General features: G+C 56.4%; 4 protein-coding genes across 9 annotated transcripts; 3 read left to right on the top strand and 1 right to left on the bottom strand.

Annotated features, from left to right (window-relative positions):
• Window positions 1–443: 443 nt before the first annotated feature.
• On the bottom strand, window positions 444–10,234 carry BAD (BCL2 associated agonist of cell death). Of its 5 annotated transcripts, none has more exons than XM_031447898.2 (4): window positions 10,001–10,234; window positions 9,299–9,493; window positions 1,565–1,758; window positions 444–952 (listed from the first exon to the last, which is right to left on the bottom strand). In XM_031447898.2, the coding sequence occupies exons 2-4, from the start codon at window positions 9,483–9,485 to the stop codon at window positions 827–829; spliced, it is 507 nt and encodes a 168-aa protein (XP_031303758.1). In that variant the 5' UTR covers window positions 9,486–9,493; window positions 10,001–10,234; the 3' UTR covers window positions 444–826. The 5 variants fall into 5 exon arrangements, with proteins under 5 accessions (XP_031303758.1, XP_031303755.1, XP_031303756.1 ...); XM_031447895.2 differs by lacking the exon at window positions 10,001–10,234 and adding an exon at window positions 9,772–9,905; XM_031447896.2 differs by lacking the exon at window positions 10,001–10,234 and adding an exon at window positions 9,725–9,841.
• Window positions 10,235–10,615: 381 nt separating this feature from the next.
• GPR137 (G protein-coupled receptor 137) lies at window positions 10,616–14,534 on the top strand. Of its 2 annotated transcripts, none has more exons than XM_031447893.2 (7): window positions 10,616–11,954; window positions 12,038–12,087; window positions 12,814–13,039; window positions 13,155–13,304; window positions 13,416–13,544; window positions 13,656–13,771; window positions 14,184–14,534. In XM_031447893.2, the coding sequence occupies exons 1-7, from the start codon at window positions 11,598–11,600 to the stop codon at window positions 14,188–14,190; spliced, it is 1,035 nt and encodes a 344-aa protein (XP_031303753.1). In that variant the 5' UTR covers window positions 10,616–11,597; the 3' UTR covers window positions 14,191–14,534. The 2 variants fall into 2 exon arrangements, with proteins under 2 accessions (XP_031303753.1, XP_010993053.1); XM_010994751.3 differs by having other exon boundaries at window positions 10,619–11,954; window positions 14,078–14,534.
• Window positions 14,535–16,368: 1,834 nt separating this feature from the next.
• KCNK4 (potassium two pore domain channel subfamily K member 4) lies at window positions 16,369–23,508 on the top strand. The gene is made up of 7 exons (XM_031447988.2): window positions 16,369–16,419; window positions 17,616–17,881; window positions 20,744–20,867; window positions 20,983–21,143; window positions 21,337–21,523; window positions 22,006–22,145; window positions 22,800–23,508. Coding segments are annotated over exons 1-7 (1,302 nt in total). The 5' UTR covers window positions 16,369–16,418; the 3' UTR covers window positions 23,223–23,508.
• Window positions 23,509–23,948: 440 nt separating this feature from the next.
• Window positions 23,949–26,770, top strand: CATSPERZ (catsper channel auxiliary subunit zeta). Its single transcript, XM_031447962.2, has 5 exons — window positions 23,949–23,969; window positions 24,023–24,494; window positions 25,385–25,464; window positions 25,679–25,745; window positions 26,542–26,770. The coding sequence occupies exons 1-5, from the start codon at window positions 23,949–23,951 to the stop codon at window positions 26,649–26,651; spliced, it is 750 nt and encodes a 249-aa protein (XP_031303822.1). The 3' UTR covers window positions 26,652–26,770.
• The last annotated feature ends 89 nt before the right edge of the window (window positions 26,771–26,859 follow it).

Genomic DNA, 26,859 nt, shown 5'->3' with positions numbered 1-26,859 from the left:
AAGCCCTGAGCGGAGCCTTACCCCCGCCCTCGTCCCCCCGCCCTGCGTGTCCTGCCAGTTCCCTGAGGATCGCTGGCCCCAGGCCGGCCACACAGTGGCTGCTCAAAAGGACTGACCCAAATAGGAACAAATGACCCTTCCTGGGGGACGGCGGCACGGTTTGCAGTACGCGGCATTCCGGCTGCCAGCCGGCTTGCGGCTTCCAATTACCATATTAGAGATAAGGACTTGGAGGTCCCTGAGGCCTCGTCACGCTCCGCTTCCCGGAGGCTAAGCAGCGTGGCTCTGCTCGCCGCCTCAACCCCTTCCTGGTCTCGGTCCCAGAATGTCACTCAAAAAGAGCCCGTTTCCCTTACCTGTAAAACGGGGACATCTTTTGACATTATCAGTACCAGCTCTCCCCCTGCCCGCAAAGACCCAAACGACGGACGGAGGAGACTCGCTGGCACAGACGCGGGCTTTATTAGCACATTTCGTAGCGAGCTGTCAGCCCTCAGCGTTACCGTGGAGGAAAGGGTTCTGGCGAAGTTAGGGTTAATCCCGGCTGGCAACTGACGCAGGCACCTGGGGCCGACCAGCGCCGGGGCGGGGTCACGGAGCCACTTCCGGCAACTAAGGGCGGAAGAATTTCAAAACTTCCGATGGGGACCGAGCGCCTCCGTGGTCCGCATACCCCGGAAGGGAATCGGGCTCTGGGTCAGACCGCTTCCTTCCGAAAGGGACGAAATGGATCCTATTTTTGCATAAGGCCTGCAGAAAAGACTTCCGCCCACTCCCAAGATGGCCACCAACGGCGGTGCGGCACTTTGGATTATGGGACGGAAGTTCACTGGGAGGGGGCGGAGCCGCCTCTCCCCAAGTTCCGGCCCCACCAGGACTGGATGAAGCGCGTCCAGCTGGGACTTTGCCGCATCTGTGTCGCGGTGCCAGCGCTCTTCGGGCGAGGGAGTCCCTTTGAAGTGGGAGGAGGAAAGGGTTAAGTGAATTAGCTTATCCTGGCAGCCCAAGTCAGGCCCCTCCACTTCTGGAATCCCACCGCTAAGTGAAATTCCGGGGGAGATAAAGATCCTGTACCGAGGGGTCTCCTGACTACTTTACTAGGCATGAACGATCGCTTGGCCTCTTAGGAATGGAACTGGTTAGATTCTGGACCCTCCATAGCGGGGACGGGGAGAGGAGGCCTAGGAAGACCCTATTAGGGCCAGAGCCGGAGATCCGGAAGCACCTGTAAGACGCGACCAGAATTCGAGAATTAAAGAGGTGGTTCCGAAATTGAGGCCAGAGAACCCGGATATCCGAACGGGATTGGCTGGGAGCACAGATGCCAGCATGCCTAGCGCTCCAAATATTTAGGGAACCCAGGAGGCTTGGCCTTCTGGAGCGGGGTCTGGACTACAGATCCCAAAATGCCTTGCAGGCCGGTGGGAGGGGAGGAGTCACGAGACTGCAAATCCCGACATGCACCGGAACCCTAACAGGACAGTCCAGTAGGAGGAGACCTGGGAGTACAGTCCCCAGCATGCTCCAGGACTACGGGGACCCGTGCGCCCATCCGTGCGCTCACCTTGAAGGAGCCGTGGAACTCGTCGCTCATCCTCCGGAGCTCGCGGCCATAGCGCTGTGCAGCCCAGAGGTTGGGGGGCGCTGAGCGCGAGCGGCCCCGGAAGGGGCTGGGCTCCTCCTCCTCCGTCCCTTCTTCGTCCTCGGTCCCCGTTGGGTGGGAGCTGTGGCGACTCCTGGTTTCCACAGCCCCAGCGCCTGCAGAGAGGGTCGGGTGGTGGGGGATGATGTGAATCTCAACTCCTCTTCGCTCCCAGCCGTCCAGAAGCCCTCAATATCAGCTCCACCTGCCGGTTGATATCTTTGCGTGCATATCACTCTACCTCTCAGAGCTCCAGTTCCTTCCTAAGGGAAGCTCATGAGGCTTTTGTGAAGATTTGAAATAACCTCTCATTAATCCCACAAATCTTAATTGAGCCCCAATAATGGGCCAGGCCCTTTGTGTATAAAATGACTTTCCTCTGTGCCTGGCGCAAAATAAGGGCATTAGAGATGGTTGTTATAGTTATGAGTACAAGACGCTGGGATTCCCAGCAACCCCTGGGCTGTTAGCTCTTTCATCAGCTCCATTCTCTTGCAGAGGAAACCAGTCCCCTGGATGAAAAAGTGTCCTGCTCCAGCCAGGTAGGGCTGAACTCCAGCTCTGCAGGCGACCTGCTGGGGCTTGTCTGTTCCTCTATTGTGGCCTATAGGAGACCTTGGGCCCCTGGAGAACAAAAAAATGTCAGCAGCAAGTCTGTACCTCCCACAGCACCCACTTGGGAGAAAATGTCCAGAAAGTTCTGTTGACTTTTAAGGTAAATTTATGGAGCACTTAACTGAGTGTTAGGCCCTGGGCATAACCTAATTATCCTCCTAACCATCCTGGGAAGTAAGTACTAACACTGCTTCCATTCTGCAGATGAGAAGACAGAGGCTTAGAGAGAATAGAGAAGACAGAAGCTTAGAGAGGCTAAGACTTGCCCAGGGTCACATAGCTGTGAAGCTCTGAGGCTAGAAGTCCCCCAGAGGTTGGAATCCAGAAACCAGTGATTATCCTTTGAGCTCCACGTTTTTCCCTTGTCCAACTACCGTTCAACTCCCTAAGCCTATGTCCTCACCTCTCTGTGGGGATAAACCTAGCTCTTATTACCAGTGACCACATAAGGCTCTCATAAAATAAACAGCGTGAGAGTGCTCTGTAAGCTGAAAGTGCGTGATGGGGCGTTATTCAGTGAGGCACCGCTACGATGTCGAAAGTTTGTCTGACCTGTGTACTGTAGGCCATCCCCTGCCCTCCTGCCAAGCCCAGCCCCATACCCAGACCAACAAAGTATAGAATGAAAGACAGGCATGGAGCAAGTGCAGGGGAATGTGCTCAGCATGCACAGCAAGGCATATCTGTCAGAGAAGCACTTCGGAGGCAGTAAGATCTAGATCAGGTCTAAGCCAGGGGATAACAATGTCTCATCCTTCCCCCAAAGCCTGTGGGTCACCTCCAGGGCTGCAGGGCCTCCAAGGGTCCCAGCTCCAGATAGGTGGCTGAGAAAGCCAAGAAGGGACAAGAGGGCTGGATCCAGAAAGGCCTCGGCTAAGAGCAAGGTCGGAGCACGTGGGCTCCCCCAGAACCCCAGGCCTGGGGTCAGGTAGGTAAGGTCTTCGAGGAACAAGCTGGCAGTGGGGAATGGGCAGCAAAATCAGCAGTGGGGATTCGGAATGGGACTGGAGGAGCCAAGAACAGCAATACCCCTGATGAGAACAGACCCGTCTGCAGAGTGCTTTCTGGTTCCGTGGGGGTATGGGCAGCAGGGCAGGGGTCACTAGCCTGGTGGGCCCCACTTCAACCACGTTCCTGTTTTGTGACCTTGGGCCCTTCAACCCCTTGGGGCCTCAGTGTCCTCTGTGAAATGAAAGTAGCCCTAGTCTCCCAGGACCACCAGAAGAACAAATGACACAATGAAAGCACCCCATTCTCCCTCTTTCATGTCCTGAAACCTAGTTTCCCAGTGAGGCGGACACCAAGTTCTCCCTATTTTATAGATTAGGAAATGAAGCACAGAGAGGTTAGGAACTTGCCAGGGGTCACACAGCTGGCCCACCCTGCCTGGTCACTTAAGTGCTCAGAAACCACCAGCTCTTCTCTTTTACTGGCTCTAAGAACCCACATAAACTCCGCACTTGATGGATGCAAGGGCCAAGGGTCAGAAGGCAAGTGGCTTGCAGGTGGGCACTTGGTCTGGGCACCAGCCCCTCGCCTGGGAATGAGAACAAGTAGAAGAGTCCTCCCGGTGTCAGGTTGGAAGTACTGCTCGTGTCTGTCCTCCGCACGCCCTATGGGGGAGGTTAGGAGGAAACCAAGGCACAGAGAGGGTAAGTAACCTGCCCAAGATCATGCAGCTGGTAGGTGGCAGAGCTGGGATTTCCCACCCAGCCAGTCTGGCCCCTGGGTCTGTGTGTTTAACTCTCATGCTCCAGGCTCCCTCCAGAACTTTTAAGTGTCCTTCTATTTACTAGAAAAAACCTGAGGGATTTTTTGTGAACTCCCTGGAGGAAGCGGATATGCCCCCCACTTCAACTATTAAACTCTCAATTAGCTCTCATGCCTACATGCCCCTGGGCAGGGCAGAAGTGGCCTCTGCAGCAAGTAAGGGATAGGGAGGGGGCGTGGCTCCTAGCTTGGTGTGAGCGTGGGTGGGTGCCCAGGCCTGCCCACTCAAGCCTTCTTCCTCAAGAGCCTGCCTGGGGCTGGGGTAGGGAAGAGGGAGGGGCCTGTGGCAGGAGGTGCCCCAAGCCCTCACAAAGCTTTAAGTCCTTCACCCACTGGGCTTCTGGGTAAGTGGGTGGGGCTGGACACATCCAAGGTCAAGCTTCAGTGAGCATCCTCCAAGACTTAATTAAAACAGTGGTGTTCCAGGCAATTCGAGGCAGTGAAGCTCTGCCTTCAGGCAGGGCTGGGTTTGGATCCTGCTCTACCACATAGTCACACACTGCTTGCCCCCAGCGGGCAGAAAGGCATGGCGCCCCACCCTGAGCAGGCACGGTTGCCAGGCAGCTTCCAGCACCGCAGGCCTCGGCCCAGACTCCTTGTGTACCCCAAAGCCATTTGGGTACACCTGCCCCTTACTGGCCTGTTAAGAACATACCCCCACCTTGCTCAGAGCTGAGGAAATCAGAAAACACTCTAAAGCAGAGGCTGGCAAATATTTTTTGTAAAAGGCCAGAGAGTAAATATTTTGGGCATGACAGGCCACACAGTCTCTGTTACAACTACCCAACTTTGTGTCATAGGTTGAGAGAAGCCATAAACAATATATAAATGACTGTGCATGGCTGTGTTCCATTAACATTTTATTTAGGGACACTGAAAGAAAATACTTTTCTTCTTTGGATTTTTGTCAACTAGTTAAAAATGTCAAAATCATTCTTAGCTCATGGACTGTACAAAAAAGGAGAGATTTAGCCTGTGGCTGGCTGTGGTTTGCCAACCCCTGCTCTAAACCCAACTATGTCTGAGGGGGGAGGGTATAGGTCAAGTGATAGAGTGCACACTTAGCATGCATGAGGTCCTGGGTTCAACCCCCACTACCTCCTCTGAAAATAAATAGACCTAATTACCCCCCCAAAAAAACACAAAACAAACAAAAAAACACCAACTATTTCTGTCCTCTGCCTAAAACCTTCAATGGCTCCCCGTTGCCCATGAGATAAACTCCAAACTCCTAGGCATGGCCTTCAAGGCCCTTACATACAGGGTCTAACCTACACTTCACTTGTCCATCATCAGGGGTGCATTGGTTATGCATGCCTGTATCCCTGCTGAATAAATGGCAGTCCCTAGATCTGCTCAGAGCCTGGGCCAACTCATTGTAACAATAATAACAGCTGCAGTAATATCCTCCTTTGTTCAGCACTGTTTCTAAGCACTTTTCCTATATTAACAGCAAATCCTTTGAACAGCAAATCCTCCTTTGTTCCAGGCACTGTTTCTAAGCACTTTTCCTATATTAACGCATCAGTTCCTCATGACAACCCTATGAGGTGTGACTAGTTCTATTCACATTTTACAGATAGGAAAACTGAGGCACCCAATGTTCACAGCAGCACTATTTATACTAGCCAAGACATAGAAGCTATCTAAATGCCCATTGACAGATGAATGGATAAAGAAGTTGTGGTATATATATACAATGAAATACTACCCAGCCATAAAAAGGAATGAAATAATGCCATTTGCAGAAACATAGATGGACCTAGAGATGATCATACTAAGTGAAGCAAGGCAGAGAAAGACAAATATCATAGGATATCACTTATATGTGGAATCTAAAAAAAAAAAAAAAAAAAAAAGATGCAGTTGAACTTATTTACACAACAAACAGACTCAGACATTGAAAACAAACCTACAGTTACCAAAAGGGAAAGGGTAGGGGGAGGGATAAATTGGGAGTTTGGAATTTGCAGATACAAATAACTGTATATAAAATAGATAAACAACAAGGACCTGCTGTATAGCACAGGGAACTATATTCAGTATCTTGTAATAGCCTATAATGGAAAAAATATATATATGTATAACTGAATCACTTTGCTGTACACCTGAAACTAACACATCACTGCAAGTCAACTATACTTCAATTAAAAAAAAACCCAAAAACAGCAGGCATGCACAGAAAAAACTTTTAAGAAATCCAGTGCAGTCCTCTTACATGGTGACCGTTTCCCCCACTGCAGCCACCCTCGTGGCGGGGCCGGAGCTGCGGTAGGCGTCCCCTTACCTCTTCATTGCTGCTTCAGAACATTCTCATCCCCTCCTCCCCAAATCTAGTTTCTCTCAGCTTCTACCACCCCTCCCCCTCTGGGCCGCAAGCACCCCTCACCTCTAGGTCACCCCTAGTGTGCAGGGGGTCACTCGAGCTCCCTGCAGCTCTCTCCCTTAGTCACTCCTATCTTCATTCCTTCACAGCACTGAAGTGGTCCTTCCCGGCTTCCTGCCTCGGGACCCCAACTCTAGTGAAGTTGGAATTCCTCATACTTGGCCAGCTTACACCCCACCAGAGCCAAGCCCCCCACTGCCTCTCCACTGGACTGAGACAAACAGCTCTGGTTAATACCAACTCTCTGCCAGTTCTCACAGCGAGCGGCCAGGGTGGTTGGAAGAAAGTGCAGCTGAGCCAACTCAGTTCAGATTCACAGTCAAAGGACCCAGTGGCGGGAGTCCTGCATGTGGCCAGGCACACATCCGACACTCAGTACTCCAGGCTGGACGACCCCTTCAGATCAGGGCCTCTCTCCCCATCAGCCTCCACCCCTCTCCCCACCCTCATTCCTGGCTCAGGACTTGGCTTCCTTCCACTGAGAACCTGGGAGGACCCACAAGAGAAACTTCTACAAGTTCCCACGAGGTATCTCCCCCAACCCTCCCCACTGCACTTAGATAGACTGCCCCTCCCCTGCACACCAGCTACTCTCTCCTACCCAAGAACACCTCTCCAGCAAGCCTCCCTTCTCTCCTACACCCTCCTGTTTTCTTCGCTCCTGGTTTACCCATCAGCTTATAAACATGCTATTTTCTTTTCCCTTTTTATCTTAAAAAATAATAAAACAAGCCTTCCTTGACTCTCCTGGTGCCTTCAGCTGCCACTTGCTCTTCTGTTCTTCTGGACAGGAGCTTAGCTGCCAATAGTAGATGCTCCTTTCTGCCTCCAGCTCTTCCCATTATCCCTCCCAGCTCTCCACCCCAACTGCAGTGCCTGTGTGGTCCAGTCCTGCACCCCACTCCCAGCCCTCCTCCTGCCCCTCCCCTCGTCACCCAGTTCAGCACTCCCCTCCTTACCAGGTGGCTCATCTCAGACTCCAGTGCTGGCTCCTCCTCTGCTGCTGCCCTGTGCAGGCTGGACCCCAGGTTCAGCCCAGGTCCTCTCCTGTCTACTTTGGCTCCCTGGGGCCTCACAGAACACTCCATCAGTGACTGCCAGCTCCCGCGTGTACAAATTCCGCTTGGCTCTATCCCTACTAGAAATCTCCACCTGGATGCCTAGAAGGCACCTCTGACCTGACCTGGCCCAAGCAGGGCTCCTGATCTCGCCCCACACCCTGTCAGTTCCATCTCAGTTAAGAGACACTCCATCCTTGTAGAGGCCCAGCCCAGGTCCCTTGCAGCCATCCTTGATCCTCTCTGTGTCTCACACCCCACATCTGTCCGTCAGCAAATCCTACCTTCCAAATAAGCCCAGAGTCCAGTTACTTACCACTTTCGCCACCACCACCCTGGCCCAGGCCAGCATCCTCCCCTGTGGCACCGCCCCTCCTTTTGCCCACTGCAGACACGCCCAAAACACAGGTGCCCTAGTGATTCTCTGGAAGCCCACATCAGATCAAAGCCCTCCATGTCTGCACTCAAAGTGAAAGCTGGAGACCTCACCTAGTCCTCCAAGGCCCTGCCCAGCAGCCTCTCCTCCTCCCTTAATTCTTGAAGTGTCTCCAACTCCCCTCCCTTCCCTGGCCTGAACTGTGTCCTGCCCTCAGGGCCTTTGCATATGCCCTTCCGTCCGCCTGCATGTCCTCCCTCAGATGTCTGCCTGGCTCATCCTGGCTCACACTCATCACTTCCAGCCTTTGCTCAAATGTCACTTCTTAGCAAGACCTGCCCTGACAAGGCCACCTCAGTTAAAGTCACTCCTCTCGCCCCTAGGTACTTTAGATTCCAACAAGAAAGTAAAGAGTGTGTCACACACTGCCATCACCTTCTAACGCATTATATCATTTACTTGTTTGTTTGTTTATGGCTGGTCTCCCCTCACCTACCAGAATGTAGGCACCACAGGGGCAAGGATTTATCTCTTCTGGTCCCTGATGTACTCCCTGGCAGCTGGAACAGCATGTGACACACATTAAGCACTTGAGACAGAGAATGGGAAGGAAGAAAAAGCAGAAAAACAGCAAGTGCAAAGACCTGGAAGAAGTTAAAGAAAGCCCGTGGAGTTCAGTATAACAGAGAGTGGGCTGGGAAGGAGACCTTAAGCCTTCCTGCTCCTGAAAATGGGGAAGGTGTCATTTCAGCTTCAGCTAGCAAGGAATGTGATGTTTGTTTTCGGAAGCTCTCTGTGGCTGTTCCAGGTGCTAAGGCTTGTGCTGGGCACTGGGTGGATGGGGACTACTGAGAAATGGTCACTGCCCTCCAGTGCCCCTCCTTCCATCCCAGCGCTGGGTCCCCCTCAGTAGGTGTGGAGGACAGCTGATGCCTCTCCAGCCCCACACAGACCTGCTGCCTGGTAGGGCCGTCTGTCTCCTGGGGTCACTGGGCCGTGGCAACTGACAAGGACAGCCCCATGAGGGTGTGAGCCAACGAGTGCGAAGGAACATAGCTGGAAGCTGTAAGGCCCAATCCCAGGGAAAGTACTAGCCTGGGGCAGAGTCTCTGCTTGGTGGAAATGCCAAGCAAGTGTGACCTTAGGCAAGTCACTTCCCCTTTCCAGCTGCTTCTCAGTGATTCTATCCTGGTCCTACACTAACAGCTACATACTTTGAGCATTTAGAAAGCACCAGCTCTATAATTAAGTGCTTCTTAGATATTCCTACCAATCATCCCAACAGCACTACAATGGTGGTGACTAATTGCTCGGTTTTACAGAAGAGATATAGAGAGGTTAGGGACTTACTCAAAGCCACTCAGGGAGTGTGGAGGTAGCTGGGGTGCAGGGAGTTACTGAGCTGGAGGTAAGGTGGACAGGCAGGTGGTTGTTGTAAAGGGGGTGCCTACCTCCATGGTAGTTGCTGTTGGCCGGTTGCCCCTGCTGGTGACCAGCTTCCCCCAGGAGGCCTGTGGCTGTTCGGCAGTGCTTGCCGGGACCTGGGGCCCTGTCCCCAGTGGGGTTGGGGCCCAGGCCCCTATCTGCAGGGCTGGATTCTTCCTGCTCACTCTGCTCAAATTCTGGGATCTGGAACATGCTCTGGGCTGTGGAGGCAAGATGGCAGGTAGTTAGGGCACAGCTGGGGCAAACGGTGGCCAGCAGGGGTTGGGGCGCAGGTGCCTCTGGCTCCCTATCCCACCTCAGAGCCCCAAGTCCACCCTGCCTCCCAGGCCCCCATCTGTCGTTGAGTCTGGCCTGGCAGGAAGCTCAGTCTATCCATCCAGGATCTAAATCTCTCGGAGCCGTGGGGCTGTGGAGCAGCCCCAGGCCCCTACCCAGGCCTCCGCCAGACAAGCCGATGGTGACGGCAGACAGGTCTCACCCCAAGCCCGATCTCTAGGCCCCTGACCCGGGCCCGCCGCCTCTCTCTAGCGCTGAGGGAGCCCGGCCCTAGTTGCCTGGGCAACGGGAACTGTCATCGTTCCGGCCCAATCAGCTTTGGAAATGTCACTAGCAGGCCAGCAGGCGGGGCCACTACCGGCCCGGGGCCCAGCCCACCGTCTTCCTCATGGGTCCCTTCTTCGTCTCCGGATGCTCGGTTCCCAACTTACTTCTGTCTCGGGCATTTGTGTGTGAGCAGATGAGGGATTCTCTGGAGTCCCCATTTGGGGACCAGCTTCTGCTGACAAGTCCTTCAGCCTCTCTGGGCCTTAATTCCTGCCCCTGTAAAATAGGGAGGATGACACCTCCCTCAGGAGCCAGTGATCCTTGTAAACTGAGTGGTGATTACTGTGGGTGAAAGCACTTTGCAAAACCGTCATTGAAGCTCAGCCGTTGGATGCAATTGTTGCTGGTGTCACTGCTCCGTCTGGACTGGGTGACCAGATCGGGAAGTCCCCCTCCCTCCTCCCCCAGTGGAACCCTCGCACCGCCCGCATCAGGGGCGCCACTCCCCGCGCCAACGCGGGAGCACTCGAGATAAGCGAGGGAGCCTCCACCCTGGCAGGATGACTGCCCCGACACAGAAAGGACAGAGGCCCCTGTCAGGGTGACCATAGGACTCGCAGGGCCTCACGCCTGGCAGGCGGCGGGCCAGGTGAGCAGGAACCGCCGCCGGCCAGGGCGTCGGCTGGCGGGCTGTGGGACCCCGGGAGTTAAAGCCGGGGATTGGGGGGGGGGGGGGCGGGCCTCGGAGGCCATCTTGGCTGAGGGCGGAAGTTTCCTTCAGAGATCGGGTGAAGAGAAGTCGTTACCGCCCCGGGTCGGGCGGCACGATCTCGATTTGGGGGTGGAGAAGAGAAGCATGGTAACTGGCGGTCCCCCAAACAAGCAAGGGCCGCTGGCCCCGGGCACGGCCCACTCCGGCGCGGGCCGGATACAGCGCGGCCAGAGCCTCACGGTCGCCTCCCGCCTCTCGTAACCCCTGGCGCCCGCCGGCTGCGCAGCTCGCGCCAATTCTCGAACCGCTCCGCCCCGGGCGCGGCGCAGGGCTGCGGAGCAAGGGCTAGACTGAGAGCAATTTGCGTAGCGAACGGCGCCCGCGCAGGCGCAGGAGGGGGCGGAGCAGCGGGAGCCGGGGAGCCGGAGTCCAGGGTCCCAGCGACCGGAGCCGGCTCCCCCAGCGGCGGCCTGAGGACCCGGCGTCGACCTCCTCCCCTCCCCTGCGGCTGGAGAGTGGACGCAGTGGGGGTGGGGTGGGGGCAGCGTTCGGAATCCCGAGGACGAAAGGCAGAGGCCCTACCATCCGGATTGTTGAGGGGAGAGAGCCCCCCAGTTTGGGGAGGGGGAGAGCCAGGCGTTAAGCGCGCCCCGCAGCGGCCGCTGCCCTGAGCCGACTGGCATTGGCCGGCTCTCCCCCTCCTGCCAGGACGACTCCAGCGACCAAGGCCAGGGACCCCTCTTCAGCCTCTGCACCTCCCCACCCCCAACCCTGGCTTCTGAGGCTGGCCCAGGGAGGAGACACTCTCTGCCCCGGACAGGAAAGGCTGTCCTTCCATACCCCTGAGTGAGGGACCCAGGTTGCCTGTGCCTAGCAAAGGCGAGGGATCCCTCTGTTGGGGGAGGGCCTGGCCAGCCACAGCTTCTTTACCCCTAAGCTCCCCATCTCTGCCTCTGCACCCTACAACTCCCACCCCTCTGTATTTATTTCCCTTGCCCCCTACCAGCCACTCCACCTCTGTCTCCCGGATTCAGGCCTCCCTCTCTGACATGGAGAGTAACCTGTCTGGCCTGGTGCCTGCTGCTGGGCTGGTGCCTGCGCTGCCGCCTGCCGTGACCCTGGGGCTGACTGCGGCCTACACTACCCTGTACGCCCTGCTCTTCTTCTCCGTCTATGCCCAGCTCTGGCTGGTGCTCCTGTATGGGCACAAGCGTCTCAGCTATCAGACGGTGTTCCTGGCACTGTGTCTGCTCTGGGCTGCCTTGCGTACCACCCTCTTCTCCTTCTATTTTCGAGATACACCCCGAGCCAACCGCCTGGGACCCCTGCCCTTTTGGCTTCTCTACTGCTGCCCTGTCTGCCTGCAGTTCTTCACACTGACGCTTATGAACCTCTACTTTGCTCAGGTAACCATGGGGACGGGTGGGGGTGGGCAGTGGGGTGGCCAGCCCCAAGGGCCCAAAAGAATGATGGGCATCTCTGCTCCCAGGTGGTGTTCAAGGCCAAGGCAAAGCGTCGGCCAGAGATGAGCCGAGGCTTGTAAGTACTCGGGACACTGGTGGGCTCAGCCCCCAGCTCATGGGCAGGGAGAAGCCCAGTGGCCATTCCTTCCCCCATGGCAGGTTGAGGTGAGGACAACCCAGGGAATGTTTGTGAAAGGCTTGGAAAAGTTAGGCACTTGGTGTCGATGGCTTAGCAGATGCGCTGCACATGTGAAGGGCAACTATAATAGAAACAATCATGATATGGTGAGGGGCATGGGTACCAGCGTCATCCATGATGGAAGAAGAGCTGTAGGCTCCAGCCTTTGGAAACTCCAAACCCAAGGACACTTCTAGGTGACCTTGGGCAATGATACTCCTGTCATATGTATAACATCTCACAGTTTTATTAAGAGCTTTCACAAATATCATTAATTTTTACATCTTACTTGTGAAGCTGATGTTATTCCCATTTGAGAGATGAAGACACTGAGGCCCAGCAAGGTCAAGCAACATGTTCAAGGTCACACCCCTGGCAGGAGGCAGAGTCAGGGCTTAAACCCAGATTTCTGACTCACAATCTAGTGCTGTTTCCACTGTACTGCAGCTGTCAATCACCTTCTGACTTCTTTGGGCCCCAGTTTCCTCATCTGCAAACCTGGGAACAGGTTCAGACTGGATGATCTGAGGTTCTGATTGACACCGGGGTCTCCTGGGGGATGTGGTTGGTGGTCGGTGAGTGTCAGAGGTGGCCAGCTGGGGCTGACTGTGCTGTGGGCCGCAGGCTGGCTGTCCGAGGGGCCTTCGTGGGGGCCTCGCTGCTCTTTCTGCTGGTGAATGTGCTGTGTGCAGTGCTGTCCCGCCGGCGCCGGGCACAGCCCTGGGCCCTCCTGCTGGTGCGCGTCCTGGTGAGCGACTCCCTGTTTGTTATCTGCGCACTCTCTCTTGCTGCCTGCCTCTGCCTTGTCGCCCGGCGGGCCCCCTCCACCAGCATCTACCTGGAGGCCAAGGTAGGGCCACAAGCGCTGATGCTTGAGTGTCTTTTTGGGGTGTTTGGAGTCTTCAGGGTAGAGAGGAAGTTGGAGCCTCCCGTCCCTGAGGGTCCTCTGTTGTCATCTGTGCCAGGGGACCAGTGTGTGCCAGGCAGCTGCAATGGGTGGCGCCATGGTCCTGCTCTATGCCAGCCGGGCCTGCTACAACCTGGCGGCCCTGGCCTTGGCCCCCCAGAGCCGGCTGGATGCCTTCGATTATGACTGGTACAACGTCTCTGACCAGGTGGGCATTCAGCTCGTCTGCTGTGGCTCTTGGCCCCAAGCTGGCCTGGGCCCTGTCTGGGTGGCCCCACTGGCACAACTGCAGATTGGCACAGCCCCTGCCTCCCCACAGGCGGACCTGGTGAATGACTTGGGGAACAAAGGCTACCTGGTGTTTGGCCTCATCCTTTTTGTGTGGGAACTGCTGCCCACCACCCTGCTGGTGGGCTTCTTTCGGGTGCATCGGCCCCCACAGGACCTGGTGAGGGCCAGTGGAGAAGGGTGGCACTGGGAATCCCTGGACTGGGCTCTGGGGGTGGTGGGAGGCCAGTGGGGGGCAGGAGAAAGCATCAACGGTGGCTCCCTCCCCCAGAGCACCAGCCGCATCCTCAACGGGCAGGTCTTTGGCTCCCGTTCCTACTTCTTTGACCGGGCCCACTGCGAGGACGAGGGCTGCTCTTGGGAGCACAGCCGGGGCGAGAGCACCAGGTAGGAGTCCCGGCCCCACCTCAGGTCCCCTGGGCTCCCAGATTGCCCCATCGAGCCGTGGGGACCTAGAACTGGGTCTTGCCACCCACTACCCACCTCCAATGGCCTTTGCTTCCTGTCTTTACAAGGTGAGGTCCCCTCTGGTTTCCTTTTGCTCAGGCCCCCATCCTACCCCCCAAATGCAGTTTGCCATAGACAGAGAGGTCTGGGTCACTGGGCTCTGTTCTGAGTTTCTCTCCCTCCGCCAGCTCTTGCGACTGTGGTCCTGGTCACTGCTGTGGGACTGACCCTATTTTCTGCCTGCAGCATGTCTGGCAGCCTGAGCTCTGGTAGCTGGTACGGCACCATCGGGCGGGAGCCAGGCTGGTGCGGAGGCAGCCAGACGCGGACCACTCCTCTGCTCTTCTCCCAGGTTCTAGGACCAGGCAGCCACCACCACAGTCTCTACTCCACCCCACAGACGTGATCCTCCTCCGTTTCCCCCCACAACATCCAGGCCCCAGTCCCTCCCACCCTAGGCCCCTGTGCCAAGTTCACCCGCCGCTTCTTGCCCAGGATCCCGGGGGCTGTAGCTGCCTCTTCCCCAGGCCAGCTCCTTGCTACTCCTGACGTAGTGAGCTTGTGCTGTCCCCTAGGATGAGGGGCATGGCCCTGGCTGCCAGATGCCCACAGCACCCTGGCATGACCTGCCACCTCCGCTTCTACATGGGAGCCAGCTACCTCTCCTGCGCCTGCCACTCAATAAACAGTGTCTGTGCCCTGAGTCCATTCACTGCTTGCTTGTGTTCCTCACACCGTAGCCGGTTCAGTCTAAGACAGATCTGGCACTGCCCGTTGAAGAGGACTGCTGGGCTGGGCAGGGGCCTTTTACCTCCCCCAAGGCTGGTGGGCAAGGAGAGGGAGCAGCCTGCAGTCTGAGGGGAAGAGAGACCAGAAGAGTCCTGCTTCCACCCCAACCCCCTCCCTACTTGAACAATTTCTACTCTTTCCTCAAGATCTGATTCAAATTTCACCTCTTTTATGAAGCCTTCCATCTCCCGGTCAGAGAACTGTGTCCCCCGCCTATTGGGTCCCTTGGCACTGTGATTGTGTATGGCTACTATGCTTCTTACCCTCAGTGGATCGGGATATCTGGAGACCTTGTTCCCCTGTTATTATGCCCAACCTAGCCTTCAGGCCCAGGAGTTAATCCAAGGCCTGTGGAGGAGTTGGCCAGTGACTGAGCAGCCCCCATCTCCCTACCAGGTGTGGATTTGGTCAGATGGGTGGGCTACACTCACACAGTCTTCCTGGTGGTCCTGAGGACCCCCTTCTCTGCTGTCCCTAGTAGTGCAGTCACTGCCCTCTGCAGTCACAGCCCTTACAGATCTGTCATCTGCTCCATAGCTGGAGTTCTTTATCAGATGGTCTGTCTCCTGCCCATGTACCTGGCCATTTATTCCAGCTCCTTGGAATTCCTGGAGCCTAGTACTGAGCCTGTCTCAAAACCCTTCCCCTGGGACTATCCTGAGTGCCAGGCCCCCATGGCCTCCAGAGAGGGCATCTGAGATTCAGAGAATCAGCTTAAAGCTGGACAGTCACTTTTTGTTGAAAGGAAAATTGCTAACATTTGTAGGGCACTTAATTGTGAATGCTAAGCTCTGTTTTGAGCATTTACAAATACCCACCTCTTTAATTCTCAGGATAGCACCCTGAGGTGATAATTAATCATCCTTTTTCTGTAAGTGGCAACTGGAAGGCTCAAAGAATTTGGTAACCTGTCTAGGCCCTCTTCTGGTAGGAGGCGGTCAGACTTAGAGCCCCTGCTTAAAACCATTCAGGTGAAGGCTGAGGACCCCAGGCAGAGGAGGGTATTTGTCAAGATAAAAGTTGTAAAGAAGTGGGTAAGAGCAGAGAGGGGCTGAGTTCCAGCAACTGCCAGGGCCCTGCTGTTCCAGCAGTGGGGGAGGGAGTGCTGGCACCAGTTCCAGACTGGGATGGGCATGGAAGTGAGGAGCAAGGGATGGGGATACAGGAGTAGGGGCAGGAGGTGCCCCAGCTTGATTTCCTGGAGCTTGGTCCCAACCCTACCTCGGCCTTGGTGGATTCCCCCACCCCCTTTTCCCGTGGGGTGTCCTCCCTCATGAGTGCTGAGCCCAAGGTCCAAGCTGTCCCCAGGGGCAGGGTGTTGAGAGCCCTTGGGATCTGGTAGTGGGCCTAGAAGATGCTGGGAGATTAGCGTGGTTCCCGTCTGGAGAGGTGAGCCGGCTGATGTCCAGGCCAGGCCAGTCCGCTGGCCACACTGGCTGGCTGGCTGGCAGGGCAGCACGAGGGCTCCGATCTGGGACTCCAGGCCTGACCCATCGGCAACCCCTCTCTGGCTCCTCTGCCATTCATCTCCTGGGACCGGCCGGGACTGGGGGGCTGGGCGGCCGCAGGTAAGGAGAGGCGCCGGTGGCGAGGGTGAGGCACGGAGGGAAGCACGGCGCTGGAGGGGTTAAACGCGGGAGGAGGGGGGCTTCTGGCTGCGGGAGGGGGGGTCCCAGCCCCGGCGGCCACCCGCTCCGCCCCTGCTGCCGCCGCCGCCTCCGCGGCCCAGCCGGCACCGGCGAGGCCGTTCGAGAACCCGGGCCGCAGCCGCAGCCGCCGCCGCCGCAGCGGGGCCGACAGTGAGTGCAGGGCGGAGAGGGCAGGCGCGCGGGTGCGGGGAGGGAGTGCGGGATCGCGGGGGGCGCAAGGGGCTACTGGCGGCAAGGGGCGCCCACCTCCCGCGCGTGGGCGCCTCCGGGAGTCGTGCGGCCGCCCGTCCCGCCGCCCGTCACGCTCCGAGTCGTCGGCGTGAAGACGCCGGGAGGCGGTGGAAGCGAGCGGCGGGTGTGGGGTGCCTGGGCGGCGGGCGCCGCACGATGGCCCCGCGATCTGAGTGTGTGTGTACGTGAGTGTGCGCACACGTGTGTGGGGGCCTCTGGGGGCCTTGACCCGCCACGCACGGCCCTGGGGGTCTAGTGTGCCCGTGAGTCCGGGGAATGAGCAGGTGGAGTGTGTGCGTGCGTGCAGCCTGGGCAGCGAGGCGGCTGGAGCCGCAGGGTGGAGCGTGGGCGCGCAGGTCTTTGTGCCCGCGTGTGTGCGCGTGGGCGCCGCCGCCCGCTGTCCCGGGGACTGACAGCTGTCCCGGGGGATGCTGCACTGGTCCGCCCCGGTCGCTCCCACCCCGCTCCTTCCCGGAACCCGGCACCTTCCCGTCCCCTCCTCCCTGCCTCTGCGCAGCGACTGGGACCCGCCCCTGGGTTCCTCGAAAGCTCGGCGGGGCGCTGGGGGACCCTGGAGGCTCCCTGCCCGGCCCATCGCGTCTAGCAGCAGAGCAAGGAGAGGCAAGAGGGGAGGGAGAAGCCGCGAAGATGCTGCCGCAGCCTCAGCGGACGAGCCGGGACCAGCCATCCCCGTCCACGCCCTGCGCGGTCCGGCCTCTCCTCCGATTTTCCCTTCACTCGCCTCTGCGCCCCTTCAGCCACCAGGCCCCCAGCACTTCCTTGCTCACCGCCTCTCCCTGCGTAGGCTCAGTCTCTCTTTCCCCCTTCCACGCTCCATCCTTTCCCTTCTCGGTGCCCTCTTCTCTTCTCACACTCTGGAGTCCCCGGACAGGGGCTGAGGGCCGGGCAGTGGAGGTAAGGGGGAGGACAGAGGTGGTGGGGAACTGGGTGTGTCCTGGTACCAAGTATCCGGCCAGAGGGATGTGAGGAGAGGATATCCGTGGGTAGTAGGGCTGGGGGCTCCAAGCACTTTTGGGTGTGTAGGGGTTGGAGAAGGAGGGTGTAGTGGTGTCAGGCCAGGTTATTGATCCCAGCATCCCTGGTTCTGCCCGCAGTGACTGCAGCTCCTCAGGAGCCCCCTGCCGGGCCTCCCCAGGCGGGCAGTGGAGTTGGCCGGGCCCCTGGGCGCGCCATGCGCAGCACCACACTACTGGCACTGCTGGCGCTGGTCCTGCTCTACTTGGTGTCCGGTGCCCTGGTGTTCCAGGCCCTGGAGCAGCCCCATGAGCAGCAGGCCCAAAGGGAGCTGGGGGAGGTCCGAGAGAAGTTCCTGAGGGCCCATCCATGTGTGAGCGACCAGGACCTGGGGCTCTTCATCAAGGTGCGTGGGTGGGGGAGAGCCCCTTCAGCAGTCACCCATGACCCTCTGACACCAGCTGCATGCCAGTGGGGTCCTGTGCTGGGGCGCTGCTTCCAGACCCGCACCCTTGAAGGCAGGGTGCAGCTGGGATCCTGGTCTCTGTGTTTTCAATATGGTGGCCATGGGGACATTTATTTTCCTTGCTGTGCCTGGCATTGGATTCTGCTCCTAGAATGTCTCCTTCAGTGTATGATGGTAGTCAAATGAAGGCATGAAGGAATCAATGGATAAATGGCTGTACCATATGAGCTCTGTTACATGTTCTCAGGTCTAACTCACTGGTTTAGGGTTGCCAAATGAAATCCAAGATACTTGGTTAAATGTGCATTTCAGCTAAGGGATGAATACTTTTAAAATATAAATATGTTCCCTGCAGTATTTTTAATTGCTTAATCTGGCAACTCTACGCTAATTTCCTGTACTTCTTTGGAGTCACAGATGCCTTAGAGAAACCCAAGAACACTGTGCACACTTCTCCCCACCCCCAGAAAAGTGCACATATAAACATGTACCAATGACTTCAGAGGGTTCCAGGATCCCCTAAGCTGGTCTACCCCTTCCTACCAGGACACATGCTTATGATGTGGAGGCTAGAGGGAGGGCAAGTCAGGGATGGGGCTGGCTTTGGTCCAATGACTAAAGAAAGTGTGGGCTGCAGCCTTTTGGGCTGCTGTCAGGTAAGCACGTCTGCTGCACTCTCTGATTTCTGAGACACTGTCATATAAAAAAAAAACTAAAATTGAACTTTAATAAATTAACGCTTATTATTTTATTGAAAACTACCCCTCTTTCTTGCCTGTTCTTTTGGAGGGAGGAGCCATCGGTATGGAAGCCTCAGTGTTTCAGCTGATTCCCAAGGTGGTAGGACCAGGAGCAGAGATGAGAGTGGGGTGGGGCCAGGACACAGGCAGCTTGACATTGTCTCTGACACTTCTAGAATGCCCAGCAAGGCCTGGGCAGGAAAGTGTCTGGCCAGACCACAGGGCAGAGGGAATGAGGGAATCTGACCTATTTCATCTTCACAATGGAATTGCTTTTTTTCCTGGGGAAAAAAAGAAGAAAAAGAACGGCAGAATTTAGGTATTTCTTCTCCATAATTAGGCGGTCATGCAGCAATTATGCACCTACTGTGTGCTGTGCTATACACACATAGGGTGAGCAGGAAAATTGATACTGGGGTGAAACAGATGCAAATTCTATCCTAGAGGACATCACATCTAGGCAAAGGGACAGATCCATGGATAGTTCACTGTAGAATCTAGAAGGGAGCTTTCCTTCTTTCCTTCTTTGTTAAATGTCTGTTGCATGCTGGGCCCTGGGCTAGGTGCTGGGGCCAAGGAGGGAGATGCTGGGCCTTTGGGAAGAGCAGGTAATTAACATGAAGCAGGTGAGATGGGTAGAATTTAGAGGCTTGTGTGATTGGGTTGCAAGAGGCTCGCAGGCAGAGGAACAGCATGGGCAAAGGCGTGGAAGCTGAAAAGCTCAAGAGTGTTTTGCAGTTCTCGGATTTAGCAGATGTCTAGTCATTTGAAGCAAAAATTAGAGCACACAGGATGACAAAGGATTTTTTCCCCAAGTAAGTGAATTTATTGGAAGAGTGTGGCAAAATAAAATTAAATCATTTTTAATGATACATTTCACTTCTTGGCTTGATTAAAAAATTATTACAGGAAATGGGATCATCTCAGAAAATCAGGGGATAAGGTCACTGTAGCTTGGGTTTCAAAGTGGGAGTCCCAGGAGAGAAGACAGGGGAAAGGACCAGATTGAGAAGGGGCTTACACGCTGGGCTGGGGAGGTTGGACTCTGTTCTGCAGACAGCAGGGAGCTATGGAAGATTTGGGGCAGTCACTTTAGGAAGATTCATTTGGAATGTGTCTTGCTAATGAGGACTGCAGTCAGAGAGAAAGAAGGCAGTTTGTGACCTCCCCCACACCCACTGCCTTTGTGTCTTGGCTCTGTGCTCCTTGGGGAAGGGCCCCTCTGCACCCCTTCCTCATTATGCCCTGGCCTCCATTACTTAGGGGAGGCACTCTCAAAACACAGACTCTGCCCCCCAGGGAGGCAGACTGGCTGGCGAGAGGGGCAGACACATGGCCACTTCATTAATTTAATCATATTTACTGAGCACCTACTATATAGCACAGGGTTTGGTTTGGACTTCAGTGGGGTGGGCAGGGGTTGTATGTCCATAACCCTCCTAAAATTGGATGCAAAATTTGATGGTATGTGAACCTTCCTGGAGGGAGGGTCCCTAACTTTCATCAGATTTCTAAGGCAAGGGACTCAAATGCAGCTTCCATAGGGGCAATGGGAGTGGTGGGGGTCTGTGGAAAGCTGGAACTTACTGGGCATGAGCCCTCCATGGGGACAAGTTTAACAAACACACAGCGCTTACTTTGGTGTGAGTGCTTTAACTCTTCGCAACAACTCTGTGAGGTGGGTACTGTTATCACCATCCCTACTTGATAGATGCAGAAATTGAGGCACAGAGAGTTAACTCGCTCAACTTCATGTAGCACCAAGATCGGAAACCAGGCAGTCTGGTTCCAGAATCTGTGCTCCTAACCACTGTAAAAAAATCCGTTGTGTGAAATTAAGGGGCCGATAACTCAAATGTCTCTAAAACAACGCGTTAGTCAAACAAAATTGGGCCTCCCAATTTGCAATGTCTGTTGTAAAGGACCACCTTCAGGGAGACCAGAGGGAAGGGGAGAGCTGGGAGGGGTAAGGAGGGGACAACCTTGGAGGCTAGAGGGCCAGGGGGTTGGCCAGGACAGGAGGAAAGAACTGAGGTTCCTCCTTCTGCACCTTGTCCTGCAGGAAGTGGCTGATGCCCTGGGAGGGGGTGCGAACCCGGACACCAATTCAACCAGTAACAGCAACCACTCAGCCTGGGACCTGGGCAGCGCCTTCTTTTTCTCAGGCACCATCATCACAACCATCGGTGGGGGAGGGGACTGGGCATGTGCAGGGTGGAAGGGGTGGCTGGGCTTTTTCAAGGGGGAAGTAGGGGGCGTGCCAGGCAGCCCCTAGACCTGCTGCATGGCCCCTCTGCCCAGGCTACGGAAACGCGGCCCTGCGCACCGACGCCGGGCGGCTCTTCTGCATCTTTTATGCACTGGTGGGGATCCCGCTGTTTGGGATCCTTCTGGCAGGGGTCGGGGACCGGCTGGGCTCCTCCCTACGCCGCGGCATCGGTCACATCGAAGCCATCTTTCTGGTGAGCTGCTCCACGCCCTGCACTCCCTTGCGTTGGGCTCGAGATACCCTTCCCTACGTCCCGGCCCGGCACATGAGGGCGGGCGCTTGGATCCGGCGAACCTCCCGCACGCTGGCTCCCGGAAGAGGGGATATGGGGATGAGACTGGAGGTTTTGGCGACTCCTCGTTCCTGCCTACTGCCCTTCCCTGCAGAAGTGGCACGTGCCACCAGGGCTGGTGCGAATTCTATCCGCGGTGCTCTTCCTGCTGATCGGCTGCCTGCTCTTTGTCCTCACGCCTACGTTCGTGTTCTGCTACGTGGAGGGCTGGAGCAAGCTGGAGGCCATCTACTTCGTCGTGGTGACGCTCACCACGGTGGGCTTCGGGGACTATGTGGCCGGTGAGGCCACCTTTCTTGGGCTGTACTTCCCTACCCACTTTATTCCTGCCCAGGGACTCGGAAATCTCTCTTCTGCTTCCAAATTCCACAGGGCACTTGTGCGCTCACACGTGCTTGCTCCAATCCCTACATCTGCCCACTGAATGAACCCTCACATTTTTGCACGGATTTAACACCTCAAGCCCACTTACATTCTCTCATGCCTGCACCCCCCCGTGCATGCTCACACAAGTGCACCCCTCACACATGCCACATTCTTGCACGTGAGCATCCCCACTTGCTATTCTCTTGCACACTTTTAAGTCATGCCCACCCGTCTTCCTGCATCCATTCGCGCATTCTAGCACATACCCACTGCCCTGGGGAGGGCGGATCTTTTCAATGAGTTGGGAAGAAGGGCAGTGAACCAGAGACTAACAGGCTCAAGGCACGCCTCCCAATCAACTTCTTTCTGCCCCCCACCCCCACCCCCGTTGTCCCAGGCGCCAGCCCCAATCAGAACTCTGCAGCCTACCAGCCGCTGGTGTGGTTCTGGATCCTGCTCGGCCTGGCCTACTTCGCCTCAGTGCTCACCACCATCGGGAACTGGCTGCGAGTAGTTTCCCGCCGCACTCGGGCAGAGGTAGGCACCCGTGCGTCGGCGCTGCGCCTGCGCTGTACCGTAGTAGCAGGTTGACCAGCCTACCTCCTTTCCAGAGTGTGGGCTCCCCAAGGCAGAGATTGAGGGAGCCCCAGTGTGCACCAACTGGGAACAAAGGGATAAATTCCGGACAGGTTTGCAGGTGACTTTATCTCTACTCTCATGGATAAGGTTACCAGATTTCGCAGAAAGATGAAGGAAGCCCAATTAAATGTGAATTTCGGATAAATTGCAAATAATATTTGAGTGTAAATATGTGTCAAATATTGCATGAGGCATACTTATCTTAAAAGTTTATCTCTTGTTTATCTGAAATTCACATTTAACTAGGCGACCTGTATTTTGTAATTCTACTCCTTGCACCCGGCGGTGGAGCGGAGTCCGAGTCGATAGAGGCGCAAAGGTCTCTGGGGGAACGGGAGAGAGAGGTGAAATAAAATCGAGGCTATTCTTCTCCTGGAGAGGGTGCAGATGGAGGAGGGGAGAGCATGTGGCTGGGTGATGAGCCTTTCCCTACTCTGAGGCGGGAGAACCAGGCAGAAAAGGGGCAATGGCTGATTTCGAAGGGGCAGGCTCCTGGGGTTGTGGAGACGGTCGAGGACCCCCAGTCGAGGACTGCCTTTCCTCCCCGCGCAGATGGGCGGTCTCACGGCGCAGGCCGCCAGCTGGACCGGCACGGTGACCGCGCGGGTAACCCAGCGAGTCGGGCCCACGGCACCACCGCAGCCAGAGAAGGAGCGGCCACCCCTGCCCCCACCGCCGTGCCCAGCGCAACCTGCCAGCAGGCCCCTATCCCCTGCGGCCCTGGAGAAGACCCAGCCGCCCTCCCCGCCCTCCTCGCCCACGCCACCCACGCCTCCCACGCCGCCCACGGCCTCCGCGCTGGACTACCCCAGCGAGAACCTGGCCTTCATCGACGAGTCCTCGGACACGCAGAGTGAGCGCGGCTGCGCGCTACCCCGCGCGCCACGCGGTCGCCGCCGCCCTCTCAACGCCCCCAGGAAGCCTGCGCGGCCCCGCGGCCTGGGGCGCCCCCGGGATAAAGGCGTGCCCGTGTAGGGGCAGGACCCCGGCCCAGGGCCTCTCAAAGGGCTTCGTTCTTGCTTTCTCCCCGGCATGCTCTGCTTGTTTGACCAAAGAGCCCTCTCTCGAGTGGACTGAAGCCTGGGGAGGAGGCTAAGGGCTGCTTGTCTGCCACCCTCTGCTCCTGGCCCCCTCCTCACTTCATCCATTACCAGATTCCCCCCCACCAAGGCTTTCTGTCTCACTGTCCTGTCTGGGCCGGTCCCTCACAACATCTCACGACTGTGCCTCAAAGCCTACATCAATAAACGAAAACAGTCTGCACCACTGCGGGCGTGGCGCTCCGGGGACGCGAGAGGGTGTAGGAGTGCTTGCATAGGGCCACCTTCGGGGCAAGTCAGGCTTCCCCGGACCCCCGGGCCAAGCCTCGCCTCCCACCTACACCCACTTCGGTCAAGGCACGGTGCTCTTTGCTGTGCTCGGACTTGTGTCTCTGCCTGGGGTTTACCAGATAGCGTCTGGCGTGGGAATCTGCCAAGATGGGCTGTACCTTCATCCTCAGCATACCTCTTGGGGGTTGGGGGAGTGAGGGGGATGGGAAGACATAACGGCATCTGGTGTGGAGGGCTGTAGGTTGAACTCTCCCCGCGCGAGACCCCCATCACCATTCCAAACGGGACCCTGCCCCTCCCCCTTCTTGGAGCGTGACCACCTCCTCCTTGCCCCGAGGCCTGTGGCGACTGGGCCCGTTGGGGCAGAACCATGGAGGAAAAGCCTTTGAAAGTAAGAACCCTTCCTGGGCCTCCTCACCCTGTCAGCCCCCAGACTCATCCTAGGTTTCAGCCTTGGTTCAAGGCAGCTCCCAGCAATCACTCCCTTTTCATCCCCACCCACCTCGAAGGAGTCTCCGCCCTGTCTGGGCTCAGGATCCCCGCCCCCTCCCCAATTCCTCTCGACCCTTGGCTTCCTTCCTTTTATGTGGCCCACAGGCCAAGTCTTTGGGCCGCCATGTCTCAGGCAAGTCGAGTGAACCAGACATACGGAATCTGTGGACCACAGCTACGCTGTCGCAGCCGAAGCTGAACGTGCCGCTGCCCAGTGTCCCCGAGGTCTCAGAACTGGAGGGCAGCAGCCTAAGCGGCAAGACTCACGGGTGGTACAAACAGAAGAAGGCCAGCCACTACTCTGACAGTAGCTGGAAAGAAACGGATGACAAAGACAGCTTCAAGCCAGAGCAGGATGTGCACCGCAGGAGCTCCCTGAGAAGCCATATAGAGGAAGGGGACGACGATATCAATACCAAAGCGGGTTAGTGTGGCCTCACCGGGCTGTGGGGGCCCACAGAGCAGGGAGCTGGCCAGGGCCTCAATTTCTATTGCTGTGAAAGGGGGGTGGTGGTGGCGATTGTAGGACCCAAGTTTCTAGGATTCCCTGGAAGGGGCGCCAGCGCTAATACATGACGCTTTAAATCAACGAGATATTTTAGGAACGCCCCCTACCGGGCAGCTGTAAAACAAGGTCCTGGGGCCATAGAGAAAATGCGCAAAGGCAGTGTGGTACGACCTATGCATTTAATGGAATTACCAGGATAGCTGAGAGCAAGGAGTTAGTTCCTTTTCTGTGGATTTGCGCTGCTTGAGGAGGTGTCTGTCTTTCATTCATTAAGTCATCAGTTACAATTTTTAAGTATTTACTTCCTACTTCATGCTATGCGCTGTTTGGGACATGCCTTCCCCTTCTACCTACCACCTGTGCTCTCCAGCCCTTCATCAGGCAATTGGAATTCATAACAATATAACAACTGCCATCTATTGAGAGCTTGCTGTTGTGCCAGGCACTGGGCTTCCCTTGCATGATCACTTTTAAACTTTACAACTCCCATAAGGGGGGGTGCCCTTTATTATCCCATTGTACTCTTATTATCCCATTGTACAGATAAAGAACTTGAGGGTCAGAAAGTCAGTCAGTGGCCCTAAGTCTCACACAGTGGGACAGTTAGAACTGGAACCTTGGAGGGTGGGACAACAAAGCCTAGGCTTGTAAACCTCTCCCATACTGTTTCCCACTAAAGTGGCACCTAGAGCTGGTCTCTGAAGGCTCCCCCCACATGCCCACCCATACATCTCCTCTGCTTGAGGGAAGTCCCAGCAGTTTGCAAGTCTGCAGATGACTGATTCCTTTTTTTTCTCTTCTCCCAGAAAAGCCTTCCTCAGGGTCATCGCTCAGTATCTTGAAGCACACACCCCATCGAGCCTACTGGGTGGAACAGCAGAATAGGGTTGGAGGCAGCCATGGAGACTGGGGAGTTTAGTGGGGTGGGGGACGGGCAGATTGGGGGTTTCAGGGGTGAGAGGGTGGGGGTGCTTTGAAGGGTGGAGGGGCAGGCAGGTTGGTTGGGGGTCTTGGAGCTGGAGGGAGCAGGCGGGGACATTTCAGCTGTGGGCAGAGCTGGGCCCTTGGACATCTGAGCCTTTTGCTTGCTGTCTCTCCAGCTGCCCCTGCCCTTGACTGAACTCATGGAGAATGAAGCTCTGGAAATCCTCACCAAAGCCCTCTGGAGTGAGCCCCTCTCCCACCTCCCACAAGGGGCCTTGGGGGATTATGCAGGGCTTGGGCCTGTGGGAGCGGGATTTCAGGATGTGTCTGCCTTAGATTCCCTTACCACCTCCCAGTATTACAGAAGCCCCACAAAAAGTAAGAAGTTGGGAGACTGGGCACAGGGAGACCCAGTGAGAAGAGCATAGGGTGACAGGAGCCTGGGCTCTAGCGTTAGTGCAGCCCCTCTCTACCTGATGTGCCTTTTTTTTGGGGGGGGGGGAGTAATTAGGCATTTATTTATTTTGATGGAAGTACTGGGGATCGAATCCAGGACCTCGTGCATGCTAGGTGAGCACTCTATCACTCGGCTTTTACCCTTCCCGCAATATGGCTTTTCTAAGGCACATTTTTTCCATTTGTCTATTGGGGATGGCAGCTTTTGTGTGGCCTTGGCCCCTCCCTGGGTGCTATGAGGAGCCTTTGGACAGTGGACACTTTATGAATGTGGGGTAGGGTGGGGAGGGCTAATGGCTTAGGGTGGGTGGTCCAAGAGGTGTCCAAAAAGCTGCCTGCTACCAATGCCCTAGTTCAGGCCTGCAACATCTCTAAACTTGCCCTCCTCACCCACCCAACACCTCCATCCTGCTCCGAATCCCTCATCTCTTTGAGGCACAAGTCTATGACTTGATCATTTGAAACAAACAAAACCAGTAGGTCCCAGGACCCTGGAGATCCAAAGTTTTTCAAACTAACATAAGCCAGCTGCTGGGAAGGCCATGCCCCTGCACACTGCCCTGAGTGGATTTCTGCCCCCTAGGCTACCGATCGGGGATTGGCTGGGACCACTTTCTGACCAAGCAGCTGCAGCGATACATCGAGCGGCTCAAGAGGCGCCAGAACAAGAGGCTGCATGTCTCGGTGCACTGAGAGCACCACCTCGGGCTCAAGTGACCGGCAGACTCCAGCCCTGGTCCCTGTCCCCTCCCCAGACCGCAGCCCGACCCTATCCATGTGGAGTTTGAGCCCAAGAGGAATAAAAGAGTCTGTACGTGGTCCGTGAGTCAATGCGTGGCTGCCCGCGTGAGGCGGACGCACGTGGCCCCGCCCTTCCCTGTGACCTTCACTCGGTCACCGC

This window comes from Camelus dromedarius, chromosome 12 (assembly GCF_036321535.1).
Source record: "Camelus dromedarius isolate mCamDro1 chromosome 12, mCamDro1.pat, whole genome shotgun sequence".
Lineage (NCBI taxonomy): Eukaryota > Metazoa > Chordata > Mammalia > Artiodactyla > Camelidae > Camelus > Camelus dromedarius.
Note: the sequence above shows the minus strand (reverse complement) of the source record. Positions and strands in the feature narration are given on the sequence as shown.